This window comes from Tripterygium wilfordii, chromosome 12 (genome assembly GCF_013401445.1).
Source record: "Tripterygium wilfordii isolate XIE 37 chromosome 12, ASM1340144v1, whole genome shotgun sequence".
Classification (NCBI taxonomy): Eukaryota; Viridiplantae; Streptophyta; class Magnoliopsida; order Celastrales; family Celastraceae; genus Tripterygium; species Tripterygium wilfordii.
This window is the reverse complement of record NC_052243.1, coordinates 1,525,884-1,540,048: the sequence shown is the minus strand read 5'-3', so window position 1 is coordinate 1,540,048 and position 14,165 is coordinate 1,525,884. Positions and strand designations below refer to the sequence as shown.

At 34.8% G+C, this 14,165-nt stretch overlaps 3 protein-coding genes across 5 annotated transcripts; 1 reads left to right on the top strand and 2 right to left on the bottom strand.

Moving 5' to 3' along the window:
• Positions 1–1,640: 1,640 nt before the first annotated feature.
• Positions 1,641–2,659, bottom strand: LOC120011150 (zinc finger protein 1-like). Its single transcript, XM_038862214.1, has one exon. The coding sequence runs from the start codon at positions 2,593–2,595 to the stop codon at positions 1,801–1,803; it is 795 nt and encodes a 264-aa protein (XP_038718142.1). The 5' UTR covers positions 2,596–2,659; the 3' UTR covers positions 1,641–1,800.
• Positions 2,660–7,000: 4,341 nt separating this feature from the next.
• Positions 7,001–11,243, bottom strand: LOC120011542 (Golgi SNAP receptor complex member 1-1-like). Its single transcript, XM_038862682.1, has 5 exons — positions 11,057–11,243; positions 10,235–10,474; positions 8,886–9,053; positions 7,894–8,007; positions 7,001–7,422 (listed from the first exon to the last, which is right to left on the bottom strand). Exons 1-5 carry the CDS (start codon positions 11,093–11,095, stop codon positions 7,309–7,311), a joined length of 675 nt encoding a protein of 224 aa, XP_038718610.1. The 5' UTR covers positions 11,096–11,243; the 3' UTR covers positions 7,001–7,308.
• Positions 11,244–11,363: 120 nt separating this feature from the next.
• Positions 11,364–14,051, top strand: LOC120011541 (60S ribosomal protein L7-1-like). Of its 3 annotated transcripts, none has more exons than XM_038862679.1 (6): positions 11,364–11,471; positions 11,664–11,858; positions 12,490–12,587; positions 12,672–12,809; positions 13,501–13,603; positions 13,713–14,051. In XM_038862679.1, the coding sequence occupies exons 2-6, from the start codon at positions 11,670–11,672 to the stop codon at positions 13,926–13,928; spliced, it is 744 nt and encodes a 247-aa protein (XP_038718607.1). In that variant the 5' UTR covers positions 11,364–11,471; positions 11,664–11,669; the 3' UTR covers positions 13,929–14,051. The 3 variants fall into 3 exon arrangements, with proteins under 3 accessions (XP_038718607.1, XP_038718609.1, XP_038718608.1); XM_038862681.1 differs by having other exon boundaries at positions 11,366–11,471; positions 12,693–12,809; XM_038862680.1 differs by having other exon boundaries at positions 11,381–11,471; positions 11,659–11,858.
• Positions 14,052–14,165: the final 114 nt, after the last annotated feature.

The window sequence follows — 14,165 nt, the reverse complement described above, 5'->3', positions numbered from 1 at the left end:
GAAAAAACCCTAAACTCGGAGAAACAAAGAGAAGGGCAAGGCGACCAGAGGGCTGCACCGCAAAGTTAAAATCCTTCTGTTTTTTTATTAATATTAGCAAAGCAGTAGAACTATACACTTGACTTGATGTATTATACTACAGTGTACACTTTGAATTGTTGTATTTCTTTTTCTGTGAGAGAGACAAACACAGTCTTCATTAGATCTTTGAGAAGATCCATATCCTAATATTTAATTTGATTTAAGACAAACAATCTATTCTTTAATAATTAATTATTACAAAATCTTTTTTTTCTCATCTTCCACCTTAACTTAGCAGAATGATTGCTCCGCAACTTGTGTTTAATTTTTTGACAAGTGTTTCTTGAATTAGAGGCAAACTCAATAAGTTGTGTATACTTTAATGGCAAAATGACTAGGATAAAGGCAATCCAACCTAAAAGAAAATAGACTAGCCAACCCACTTTTAACACATGTCAAAAGCCCAGATGTCCCAATCTATATGATCAAGACTTGGTATTGTGACAATGTTGTCACCTAGTAATATGATAATTAACTATCATGATTACAAGATTTTTCTGTTACTTTGTAACTTGATTCTAGGCAATTTTGTGTTCTAAACCATGATTAATGTGATCAAGATTGTAGACATCAGGGTGCTAATTTGGGACCCCACTTAAAGATATCTATCTTAGGTAAGAGATCAAAGCAAATCAAGATTTATATACCCTTTAATTATATAATATCATATAAAAACAAAAAAATAATGATGTGATAGCATAGCTGTGAGGAGGGTCATTATGTGCCCTTACTTTCCACACCAACCTCTTTCCATTTCCTTGAATGACCCCCTTTGATTGCCCCAACACCCTCTCTCATTCTCAGTAAATAAATTGGATAATAATCTAATATAGATTAGAGTTCAAATTAATAAATCATACAAGATTTATATGTTTGGATCCAAACCCAAATTTAAACTGGATAAAAATTTTGTGTTTGAATCCAAATTTTGAACATATAACTTATATTCAAATTTGATTTAATTCGGATCAAACAAATTCGATCATTCAAATCGGATAAAATTTTACAACTCCTAACCCACCCACACAGACTCCCTCCCAAATAGAGAGCGTCTATTTCTACAACTGATGGTGGGTCAAAAGATGGTGTCACTCAAAAACAAAACAATCACAACCATCTAATATTTGTGTATATAACAACATGACTTGACACCCACAACCTTCCAAAATCCAAATGTTAATTACACCCACCACATCACTAAATTAGGTTGAGACTAAGCATATTTAATCATCAAAGTACCCAAAATCAACTTAAGTGAACTTAACATACTAATCACATGATACCCATGTCATATTATTTGTTGTTTGTATTTTCAATTTTGAACGATTGTGATTTCAAAGCAATTTACGTAAACCAACGAGAGGTGACTCAGTTAACAATCCATTGGATTAACATAAAAGCAACTTGAAGTTAAATATTTTAAAAAAAAATGTCAATTAACCCATCAATGAAGTTTGTGTTGCCATTGCTAATTCTGGGAAGGTTTGGGATGGAAAGATGCATGCAGCTAATTATCAAAATTCAATATTGTAATAGATAAATCCATTAATACAAAAATCTTGAACTTGAAATCTTTCTTAGTCTTCTATTCCAAAAAGAGAATTTACAAGAATCCAACATCAAATAGTTAAAAAAAAACAGTTAAAAATCTAGAACAATCAAAACCCAAAAATTCAAAGAAGACAAAAATTTAACTTAAAAAAGAAGGAAGAAAAGGAACTAGAGCTTCAAGGACAAGTCAAGCTTCTGCATCTCATCTTTCTTGGTCTTCAAGTGGCCAAGACCATCCCACCGGTATCCCCCAACCCCTTCACCGGCCGGCGAAAATGGCCGAGAGTTTTCGAATCTTGCAGCCCCTTTAATTGTTGATGATGATCCAACATTAAAATTCTCCATAGTAAGCCTTCCAATTGCTGGTTGTTGATCAATTTGTTGCCTAGACCATCCACTTATTTGCCCTTGAAAACCAATAGTACTACTTGATGACAAAGAATTGGAGGGCTTGTGGATCAAAGAGTGAACTTTTAGACCAAGTGATCTATTGAATGATCCATGCAAAGGCAAAGAAGACATGCTAGAATATGCGCCACCACCACCACCACCAACAAGTCTTTGCCCTCTTTTGGCTAGTGTTCTCTCTCTCTTATGTGCATTTTGGTGCCCTCCAAGTGCTTGTGAGCTATAGAATTTCCTTTGACAATAGTTGCATGAGAAGATTCGCGGCTCGGCTTGATCATCCGATGGAGGAGGAGGAGGAGGAGGAGGAATACTTGTCTTGATTGAATTGATGAGATTGAGTTCAATTTCAAGCTTTGAAGAAGACCCTTGATTGGAAGAATCATCCTTGTTAGAGAGGCTAAGATCCAATACAAGCTCATGATGATTTGCGCCTTCTTTGTGTGCTATTTCATGATGATGGTCATGAATATCTTCTTGCACCTCTTGTTGTTGATTGATGGTTGAAGTTTCAGAGAGACTTGGCTCTAATAGTACTACTACTCTTGAAGACTCCATGAGAGGGAAGGAGCGGGTGGGGGTTGAATTTTCTTGTGATGAAGAGAATAATTGGGTTTAATAGCAAGTTAAGGTGAAATGTTAATATTTATATGGTAAATATAAATACTTTATATATATATGTTCTACTATTTCTCTATAGTTATATTTCAAAGTCTTTTACTAATTAATATATACATTGTTGACACGTTTTTTTGAAAAAGAAAGTGATTTGAGAGATTGAAACTCAAAAAGGGGTATTGATTGAAAACCCTAAAACTATGTACATCTTTTTTCTTACATGTACCCCATTGCATGTTATATCTAACTTTTCTGTCTTTGCACTCTTGTCCCTTTTTACATTTCTTGTCATTTTAGGGTTTGGTCCTCTTGAAACAATGCTACATTGAAAAAAAATAATAATGAAAAAGACAATTTTGTACATAAAGGAATTATTTTCACAAAACATTAATTTCTTTATCTAACCGATCGAGAACGATACCATATATATAAGCTTGTCCGTCCTTTGGACATCTGATATTGATCAAAAATCATATGATTAAAGCCTTATTGGACCAGTTATGAAGAAATCATGGTTGTAAATAATTATATATATCTTATCAAAATGAGTGATTTATTTTTTATTGAATTAATAGCCATTGAAATTGGCAGTGCGCTTAATGTAATCAATACTCTTCAATTGATTTTTCTCGTCCAAAGAAAACTAATTAAAAAATACTGAAATTAATTCATTAATTAAAACACTCATCATAGGCTATAATGTGATTCAAGTTATTAAATTATTCTATGCAATTAAGAATTGTCAAGTCGCTATGATTTAGTGGATATGAGTCATCTCACAAATTTATACATGCACCCACTATATTCTACTCAAGTACACATCAATATCCCTCTATATATATATATATATGAGACTCCTAAACTTGCATAAGTCAACTTTGAAACTTATTTAGGTGTATGGGTGTATATATAAGAATTCTTTAGTAAGAATGTCCTTATTTTAGTTAAAGTAAATACCTTTGTTTTTAGGTCATTGGATCTGATTGAATAGCTGAAATTAAAGTCGATTTAAGATTTAGAGGTCAGGGTTTAGGAATTTAGGGTTTAAGATTTAAGGTTTATGATTTAAATTTTAAAGTTTAGAGTTTAGAGTAGTATAATTCAGTTTTAATCTCTGTCATTTGGTTAGATCCAATGGGTTAAAAGTAAATGTCCTTATTTTAGATAAAAATAAAGACACCACTATTGGAGAAGGAATATATGGTATTTATATATAAACATTTGCACAGTGTATGTGTGTCTATATATACACACACACCATAGACAAACTATATTACATTTGGATTTTTCACTCTGCCTTCCTTGGATTATAACAAATAGTATTATTGTCGTGGATTAAAGGAACACATACCTACTGATAAAAGGACCAAATATGTATGTATATCGACATGCACAGCAATAGCCATTAGCCACTATTAGAGAACACAAATGTTCAAAAAGTAGAATGATTAGCTTCTTTAGGTGGACACAATTGAATTTGTCGTGGATCCGTTTGGTAGACAAAACATATATTGTAAATAATAAATGGTCGTATATATGGTTATTGAAATGCTGAGAGTGTTTGATTATACTTTTGCATGTAGCATATATAGTGTAAAAATTGTCGTGACAAATTACGTGCAGGGGTATTATACTTTTAACTTGTAACAAATTAAAATAAAAAATAAAAAAAAAAAAATTTATAATATTAATAAAAGCATTTTTAATTAATAAAATAAAATGACATGTTCTCACTCTTCGAAAGCCATGTCTCTGCTGTTTTCTTCAAAAAAAAAATTGTGAGAGAAACTGGAAAGCATGGAGGACGAAGGCCCAGCGGCAGCAGTGAGAGAAGAAGAGCGAGCTGGCATAGTTTTGGAATATCATTAATAAAGAACGGTAGAATGAAGAACAAAAGTGAATGTGAACCAAAATTGTCTTAAAATGGTCCCATGTTGAACAATTTGAGAAGTGTCACATTATTTTCATAAAATTATCTCGATATTTGGGTCCAAAAATGGTTTGCTGTCGCTTAATAATATATGGTCAAAGAACCATAAATTGTCTTCCGAAGTTGTCCCCCCAAACGCGCTGGTTGTATATACATATATGTATGTATGTATGTATACATATGTTAGGTAGGCTTCCACAATTGAATAGACATTGGAGGCATGGCATACAGTGGGAGTTTAGTTTCTCTGCAATCACATCCTTGGAAAGTGAGAGTTTTCACTTTTCATGCTATTTTTTTGTCTTTCACGTTCACTTAGCAAACAAGCCTTTGACATTCGATGGATTAGTATGAACTATCTTTATATATATGTAGAATCAATTCTTTATGGGGGGTTTTTTTTTTTTTTTACCTTGATTTGGTGAGAAAGTGAAAACTAAACTGTAAGTTTTGTAAAAACTAATAATTAACGTAGGTGAAATGCACAATTGATTTGTGTCCCATTCCCATATGTTGTTTGTATTAAAAAAGGGGCAAAGGTGGTGGAGGTTTTGCACTTAAATAGTTAAATATACAACATATCATATGATTAATTTTAATTATGTAGGGACAAACATTACTTCAAAGCAATTAATGAATAAGTAAACACATAAATATAATCTCCTAATATATCAATAAAATATTTACGTTTATAATTACCTATCCAAATTATTTTATTGTATACATAACAAATTATTTTATTATATATATATGCAACTATTTTAGCATATCTATTCATAAGAACACAAGATATGTCCTTTCATTTGGATATGGGTGTTTCGTAAATATTTTGAAATTATAGAGTTTACAATTTCAATCTAATAACTTGGGAGTTATACCACATCATACTACATTTTTGTTTTATTTTTCCATTTATAATTTTTGTCCGACTTTTTCTCTATCATTAAATATAAATATGAATGATAAAATTCAAGAAATTACGAAACTTCTAAATCCCATTCATTTTGGGTTGGAAAGTTTGGAATGACACTCCTCCAAAAATGAAATCAATTATCCTACGAACAAAGGACACGTGGCAACAGGTATATATTTCGTTGTTTAGAGCAGCGACAAATGGCCGACAAGTAGATGGAGTAAGTTGATTTGGAGACCTCCTAATGTGCTTCTTCAACACTTCCAATTTCATAGTGCTGTCTTATATATATACATATATAATAATAATATATGTATGTATGTATGCATGCTATGTAAGTAACATTATGAATTATATGTATACACCTAAAGTAAGATAAGGTTCAACTCATGACACAATAGTAAATTAATGAAACTGAAGTCTAGGATTGATGGATGGAGATTGGAGAGGAGAATAATTGCTTTTGAAATTTCTTGTTTTTTATTTGTCAATATTGCTGATTAAGCCTCCCACATTAGGCCATTATGATTAATGATTCCTCTGTTGGGTTTAGCTTCCTTTGTCTAATCAAATTGGACCCCCCCACCCCAAAATCTCTTTGTGGATTTCTTCCTCTCTCTGTTTTAGCCTTTTCTTGTTTGATTAAATATATCTAGCACTTTCAAGAGAATGTCATGGACTAGTTGTCTACTTCTCCCTCAATATCTAGCCCATACTCAATTTGCTTAATTACACATCAATCAATCACAACTTGAACATGCAACACTTCCCCCACTTGAAAAAGGTGGAGGTTCCACACAATTTCTTGTCAAACTCTTTTATCTTTTCTACTCTCTCTCTCTCTATCTATTTCTTTCTCTCAAAAGGAAGAAAATCACACTTGAGAAAACAACCAACATATGTAGAATTACATTATAGCCACATTAAATTCCACTCCTCAATGATGGATTAAGGAACTCTAGAGTCAACTAACAATCTCAAGATTAATTTTGATGCATTTTGGCATATGCTTATGCTGATGTGGGAGCAGTGATCCAGGACAATAGTGGACGAATCCTACTATCTGCTTACAAAAGGATCCCAGCAGCTTGTGGCACTACCACGGCGGAGGCCTATGCTTTCCTGTTCAGGGTCGAGCAAGCCATTGATCTTGGCCTTACACGTTTTATACTTAGTGGATGGCTTAGCATCCTTAGGCTTTAATTCTACAACCACAATCATCTTGCGGAGATAGTCCAACCATCGCTTAGGCTAATTCTGCAACCACAATTATCTTACGGAGATAGTCCAACCATCGCTAATGTTCTTTTGCATATCAATACAAAAAAACTCTAGTCTTAACTTCTAATTGGTCTTACGAATGATGTCAGCTACTCAAGAGTGTAAAGAACATCTTTGAAGCTTCTTCAGGAGGAGAAAATAGATGCAATGCTTTCCTTAATGGCTTGTCATGACCCAGTGAGAATTGACACTAGGAATGCATTAGGGTGCATACATTGATATGACTGCAAATATGAAACTTCCCAAATCATTTATGCTTAAGCAGTGAATTGAGCACGGTATTCCCTCACAGGACTCAGGGCAGTGACATCAATATCTTACTTTTGGTCTCCCCTCATGAATGATACAAAGTATGTGCCTATTGTCAGTTCGTGTGGACCTTTAAAAGGGATTACAGCGGGAAAAAAAAAATTTATACACCACCTACTAAGAATGTGCCACCATACCCCTCGCTGAATGCACCAACAAGCGTAACGATAAGGATATGGCAACTTCAGCTAATCATCTGCAGGCAAACAAAATCAAATCCTCACTTTGTCAACCAGTATATGAAGATGAGAAACGTGCACACGGATGCAACGAGGGAAAGTATGATCGTATCCATAGATTTTTTCCTCTTTATTGCTGAGAGAATTTGATTTACCTGCACCATGTTTTGTGAAAATAGGATGTCAATCAATTAGCACAGACAGAGAAGCAAGCGGGGGGTGGGGGGGATTGGAACGGCCCAAGCAATTGAGAACATCCACCATGTTCTTATTTGTCCTTAAAATGATTGCACATACATTTAATACTATTATGGTATGATGCTTTATAGACTCACAATTCACAAATGAACCGTGTAGTGTTGAGTCACTTACTGCTAAGATATGATGTAATATGCTCACAAATGTACCACTGTGTGTCTTAAGTCATTGCTATAATTCATTGAGATGGATTGTTTTGTTAGCAATTAATACAATCAACTAACTGTCACACAGTTTGAAGTTCATAAAATAGCATGACTGCAGAAAGAAATTTCTTTTCTCATGGGCGTTCTAAGGGATAAAGTATCACTTGTGTGACAATGGAGAAAATATTCAGACATCAATAACTGGGATAGCAAGTTCCATACCGATGGGAGGCGGCTGCTAACATTGCTAAGCTTTGAATTTATGCCCCCAAATGTTGAACGTTGAAGTACAAGCGTGCCAAGTGTTGCGTGAGCTTGGGATATCACAGTATCCATCTGCAATACCAGAAAACAGAGAAATTCCATAGAGAGCACAAAACGCTGCTTTTTAAGCATAGAATTTTATTCCCCAATTTTTATTACCCTATAAATTGATGCAATGTCAACATAAATTCAGACAAAAAGAATCCCAAACTGTCTGCATCAATCACATTTCTGGAGTGATACTATACAAATAGAGACAAACAGTTTCTGGCATGACATACAGCAAATTTTAGGTATTGGAAAGCAATTCCATTTCATATTTCTATCGACAGCATAACAAACAACATCCAGCATAAGAACCCAAACTCTGCTCTTTTGTTTTTGGCTATGGCAACTTGGGGGAGCAAGATATCATCCTCTTTCTATTAGAATTAATTATTTGTCAGTTTTCATCTGAGATAGCCACCATTCTCTCTATCTGCTCTTTAATCGAGGAAAATTCCTTTTGAATAATAAAATTATATGGAAGGGCACCAAGGTGGTGCCAGTGCCAGTGCCACCCATATATACAAAACAGAAAAACTAAAGTCAAAAGAGGAGATATCATACAAGTGAAACACAGTGACTCCATTAAACCATATGCAGGCTCCAACAAATCAAAAGGCAACCTCAAACTAACAGGAAATAAATCAACTGATGCTGATGTAAACGCGAACTAAGATTGAATACCATCCCACAATAAGTTACTACTTGACATTGAAAGGAAAACAGGGATGTTGCTGGAAATTACAATTACGGTAACTTAAAAAAAACTGCTTGTTATATGAAGAATTTTGTTTTATATTTGTCTTCCCAGCCATTTGAACCTCATTCTTATTGGAATTTGGAAGTATGAAATTGAGGTAGTCATTTTGGCAACTGAACAAGATCTATTTTTATTTGTCACAAACCTGTCCTGTATTCCGGCTAATGGATGCATGTTCCTTCAGAAGACCTTGCTCTTCTGAAACATCACCATCTTCCAAGTCTAATCTTGTACGATCAAACTCCCTAAAATCTTCAAGAAGCGAAGCATGTTCCTTCTTAGCTCTAAGGCTTGAGCGAAGTCTATAAAATTCCTGCATTTCGGTCATGAATAGAAAGTAAGTCATCTGGAAGTCTATATCTATATAAACTACACTTAAAGTTAACAGGAAAAGAATGCAGATGATAAGGCTTAGATGGTATGAACCCAAAGTGTTGAAGGGCTATGAGTAATTAAGGTTCAATATAAAACTAAACCTCAAATTTTAAAATAGAATTTTCAGTAAGAGTTTGAAATTCAAACAAAGTTTTAAAGAAAAATTTGCCATCCACATTCTCATTGACCAACACATCAATTTTAATCCCCTCGAAAATTCAGGGACAATAGAAATATTCTTTTGTCTTCTCTCCTCACTTTTTAACAATGAAAAGAGGTAGGGGAGAGTATACCATACAAGGCCAAATCCAAAGACGGCCATTAACTGAATGAAAATGAGAAATATCAATAACAGACCAACATGTGCACCAACAAAGACAACTAAAGTACTTTTGCAAACATACACATGGGAAGGAACAAAAGGGGGAGGGGGTTAGGGAAGAAAAGGAAAGGGCAGTCAGAGAGAGAGAGAGAGAGAGAGATTAGAGGTAGTAAGAACTCCAGCGAAACTTACAAAGCACCTCTCTCCAACTAAAATGTTCTCTCATTTAGAGGAAGCCAAATATTGCGGATATCTAGAAGAATAAAAAAAATATCAGGTTTTCAATTTTTCAGCAATCAAAATCTATTTGTACTCTTTTTAATGTTACTACTTGCATCAATGAAGCGGGAGTTATAAAACCTTACCACTCTTTCCCTTTACTAAGTGCTAAAGAAAAGTATTTAAAAAGAAAAAAAGGAAAAAGCTTCCTCAAAAAATAAAGGGTGCGATCAAATATTTTAGCCCCAGAAGACTTTTTCAAAGTGCAAAAGAATTTTGAAGCAGGGAGTAGCACGTCGTGTCATGTGTCTCACATGGCCAACTTCAATGAAGCAACCCAAAATTCCATCAAATCTTTGTGAAATCCAATACAAAGTTAATGTTCAAGCTCACACTTACAATATAAGTATAGTCACAAGAGGCAAGAGCTTCACACGACCCACGACAATCAAGTAACCCAAAAGGCCAAAAACATCTTTTTGAAATCTTATGTAAAGTTAACTTTCAGGCCTACACATGCAATATAACTATAGTTGAAGTACGCATTCTGCAAAATCTTATTTACAAAGACATATTACCTGCGTCAGATCCTGAAGAATTTCTTGATGCCGAGTCAAGGTGTGAGAAACCATTTCTGAGCCACCTGATGAAACCCAGGCTTGCATTTGTTCATTGACTTGTTGAAGTTGTTTCAGTAGCCGGTCTATCCCAGACTCCAGATCATTCTCAGAAGTATCAACTTTTGTAGAGACCTTTATGTAAACCAATCTACGATAGGAAACTATCTGCTCATCCAACTGAGCTTCAAGTTTCCTCGCCTTCAGCCAAAAATTAAAACACCAATCCCGGTAACAGATAATTAGTTTGGCAGAAAACTTAAAATACGAATTAAATTCTAAATCAATTAGTCATATATGCACTTGTCAACTCAAGCAAGGATTTTGCCACATTAAGTTGCTGCATTGCAACCTAAGCATAACATGTTTAAATCAGGGCATGTTGACTGACTGTGAGTTATATTATAGCCTTCGCAGAATTGAAATCCAGCCACGGCGCATAAGTTAATGTCAATTAGCATTGGATCTCCCACACATTCTCAAGATGCAACCAAACAAACCACCTCGGCAGCATCAAAATCTGATAGACCTCGACCCTACAATTTGCATCACCTACCCACTGCCTTCAAACATCCACTCAATTGAACACACCGATATTACATCCAAAATAACGATGAACGCAGCATATTTCGATTCCCTTGACGAACCTCACAAAATCGGACATTAAAAGAAAACAAATTACAGATTCTCATTCCTTTCAACCGCAAAATCGACAGCCGAATAGAAAAATCAAACACCAAAAACAAAAACGGAACGTTAACAGATGAGGAGGAGGATTCACACCTGCTTCCGCAAAGCGTCCCATGAGGTTGGAACATCCATATTGACTTGGAACAACAGAGGAACTCACTCGATCCTATCGAAATCTGATTCTGCGTTATAATCGTTATGCTGTGTTTCGGAAAACGGAGAAAATTGAGGGTTGTTTGGAGACGTAGACAGATGGTCTGTCCCTCAACGGCAATTTGGCCATTGACAATTATGTTGATTAATAGATAATTAAAAACAATTCCCTATCCCATGTGAGCGTTCTCATATTAACTTTTATGACCTTACAAATTTTTTAAAAAACAAAATAATAATATCAGCCCAATTTTATGAGGATTAGGGTTTTTTTAGCTGCCTAAAACCCTTGCTTTCCTTGCTCTCATATTATCTTCTGTCGACTTTCAAGGGCTTGTTCGTCTCCTTTCCTTTGGTACGTCTCTCTCTCTCTCTCTCTATATATATATATTTCGTGCTGGATATTGAATGATCACGGGATTTATATTCTTTCTGCTGATCTGTTTGGTTGGCGAATCGGAGCCGAACACATTTAAACAAAAAAAAGGGTGCGGGATTGCTGTTGGGTGGTTCTAAGAATTTTTGGTTTGCTGCACTGGTAGTGTAGGCAATAATGATGGCGGAGGAGGAGGTGAATCAGTTGACATATGTACCGGAAGTGATATTGAAGAAAAGAAAAGGCAATGAAGCATTGGCAATTTTGAGGAGAAAGCAGTTAGAGTTGGGCAAGCATGAAAACAAGAAAAGAAAGCTAAGCGAATTCAAAAGGCCTGAACAGTTAATCAAAGAGTTCAGAGACAAGGTAATCATATTATTGGTAAATTAACCATGCGTCTGTGCCGTCCGACATACGTTAACATCTAATGTATGTGGTTTTATGTTGGATCAGATCAGAGCATTCGAGCTATAAATTTAGGCTATGATAATAAATTATTGTATTGCAATCTGCAAGTGCTTGAAGTTGGTTATTTTAAGTGCATATCTTGAAAAAGATGATGTTTTTTCCTTTTCTTATTGGGAATTCTCTGAGCATGTATAGTTACGCATGATTTAATAGTCAAGATTGTAATGCGAAATGTGATTGGAAATCTAGGAATTATTTCTTTGACCATGAAGCACTGCTTTTGTTAAACTTTCATGTTCTTGTCTTCAAAAAGAAATTGAGGAAGAATTTTACTTGCATGCTTGCTGATATATATATAAATCCACAACAAAGAGTATTTATAAGACAGCCTCTTTACGTCACACAATGTCAAAATGTACAACTGTTGCTTTTCTGAGTAAATGTGCTGGGGAGTGAAGGTAATGTGGGTTGTCGAGGACTTGTTACTGGATTTGGGACAATGTGGATGTACTGTTTGGCACCTGCTTTGTGCCACTTAAATATATCACGTTTTCCTTTCAAAACAACTAATATTAACATCCTACTGCAGGAATTGGACCTTGTCAGCATGAAACAAAGGGGAAAGAGACCGAGATCTGTGTCACGGTTGCCAGGATGTAATCTACTATTTATCATCCGCATACAGGGGTAAGAAATAACTACTTGTAATGATTTTCCTCTATACTTTTACAATTGGTTTGTTTAATTTCTGATCTCTCTATCTATTTGTAGCAAAACTGACATGCATCCAAGAACTAAGAAGATCTTGCGGAACTTGAGACTGAACAGAATATTTGATGGTGTCTTCATGAAGGTAGATGAAGGGTTGATGGAAATGCTGCAAAAGGTGGAGCCATATGTAACTTATGGGTATGCAAACATGCCTTATTCCTAGTTCTATGCAGAAAATATAATGAGTTAGAGATTACAAGGCGATGTGTACTAATGTAGTGTCCTTGTTACTGTAGATTCATTGTTGAATTATCCTGAGTGGAGGACTTTACCTACTTATGTAGGTACTTTGATAAGCTTAGTCACTCTAGGCTCCATTTTCTTTCTTTTTTTAATTCTGCTCTCTGTGTAGTTCATTGGTGTTTACCCTCATGTTGAACACTCTTTTGCCCATCTGTCCAACACAATAAAGAATTAGATGCCACTTGCTGTGTTTGAATTCAGCCTAAGAGACATGATGAGAAAGTTATATGAGATGGTGGAGTCACACCTATTGACACAAAACATTGCCAATGTAAAATAAGTGTTTCTTTGCCAAAAGCTACATCAGTGTGGCTCCATCTTTAATGTCTAAAATTGCATCAGTTTCCTGATATTTAATTTTTTTTACCATCATATAAACTGCTTACATGGTCTATTTTCTTGAACTACTATATAGCGAGAATTCTTAGCTTTTTGTTGAAAGAACGATGGGTATTTTGATATCTCTATACTTAACTCTACATTTTTTTCCTTGTTTTAATCAGTTTAACTTATTTTCCAGTATTTTATTTTGGTTGATTTTGTCAATCAAGTCTTTGTCCTCATGAGATGATGAACTTTTCTGAAGATGTCCTAATCTGAAGAGCGTAAAAGAGCTGATTTACAAGAAAGGTTATGGATTAATAAACAAGCAGAAAGTTCCCCTGACAGATAATATCATCATCGAAGAGGTACGTTTGAATTTGCTAAACATTGCATAATACTTGCCTACTTGAGTATCTTTATTGCTTGGAGACATCGAATTCTCATAATGTTACTGTCCATATAATTGCTTGGCAGGCATTAGGAAAATATGGCATGATATGCATAGAAGATATCATACGTGAAATCTCTATTCTAGGTCCACATTTTAAGGTTGTCAGCAAGTTCTTGGGACCCTTGGCACTTAACAGACCAACGGAAGGATTGCAGGGTAAGAAACAACCTTACAAGGATGGAGGCGACTCTGGTGATCGTGGTGATCAAATTAATGAATTGATTAGTAAGATGAATTAGCATTGCGATCGTGAGAAAAAAAATTTTGAGTTGTGATTTACTCTACATTTACCTTCTATAGGTTCTGGCATTTTGTATTCCAAATTTATCAGTTCTACTGATCAGATCATTGCATCTCTGGTACTGTCGATTTGTGGTGTGTATCAATGATCAATCTGGTGATATTTGAATCCCCTTTCCGTTTTAAAAAATAATAATAAAAATTTTGACTGTTTGCAAATAAAACTAAAATAATTA

Bases quoted from the DNA above. Each gene is read 5' to 3' on its own strand.
- LOC120011150 (XM_038862214.1), bottom strand. From the start codon at position 2,595: ATGGAGTCTTCAAGAGTAGTAGTACTATTAGAGCCAAGTCTCTCTGAA.
- LOC120011542 (XM_038862682.1), bottom strand. From the start codon at position 11,095: ATGGATGTTCCAACCTCATGGGACGCTTTGCGGAAGCAG. The intron at 8,008-8,885 runs GTTTGTGACAAA...CTGGTATTGCAG, and splicing joins TTAGCCGGAATACAGGACAG to ATGGATACTGTGATATCCCA. The intron at 7,423-7,893 runs GTATGGAACTTG...AACATGGTGCAG, and splicing joins TTAGCAGCCGCCTCCCATCG to GTAAATCAAATTCTCTCAGC.
- LOC120011541 (XM_038862679.1), top strand. From the start codon at position 11,670: ATGATGGCGGAGGAGGAGGTGAATCAGTTGACATATGTACCGGAAGTG. The intron at 12,588-12,671 runs GTAAGAAATAAC...ATCTATTTGTAG, and splicing joins TTTATCATCCGCATACAGGG to CAAAACTGACATGCATCCAA. The intron at 13,604-13,712 runs GTACGTTTGAAT...ATTGCTTGGCAG, and splicing joins ATAATATCATCATCGAAGAG to GCATTAGGAAAATATGGCAT.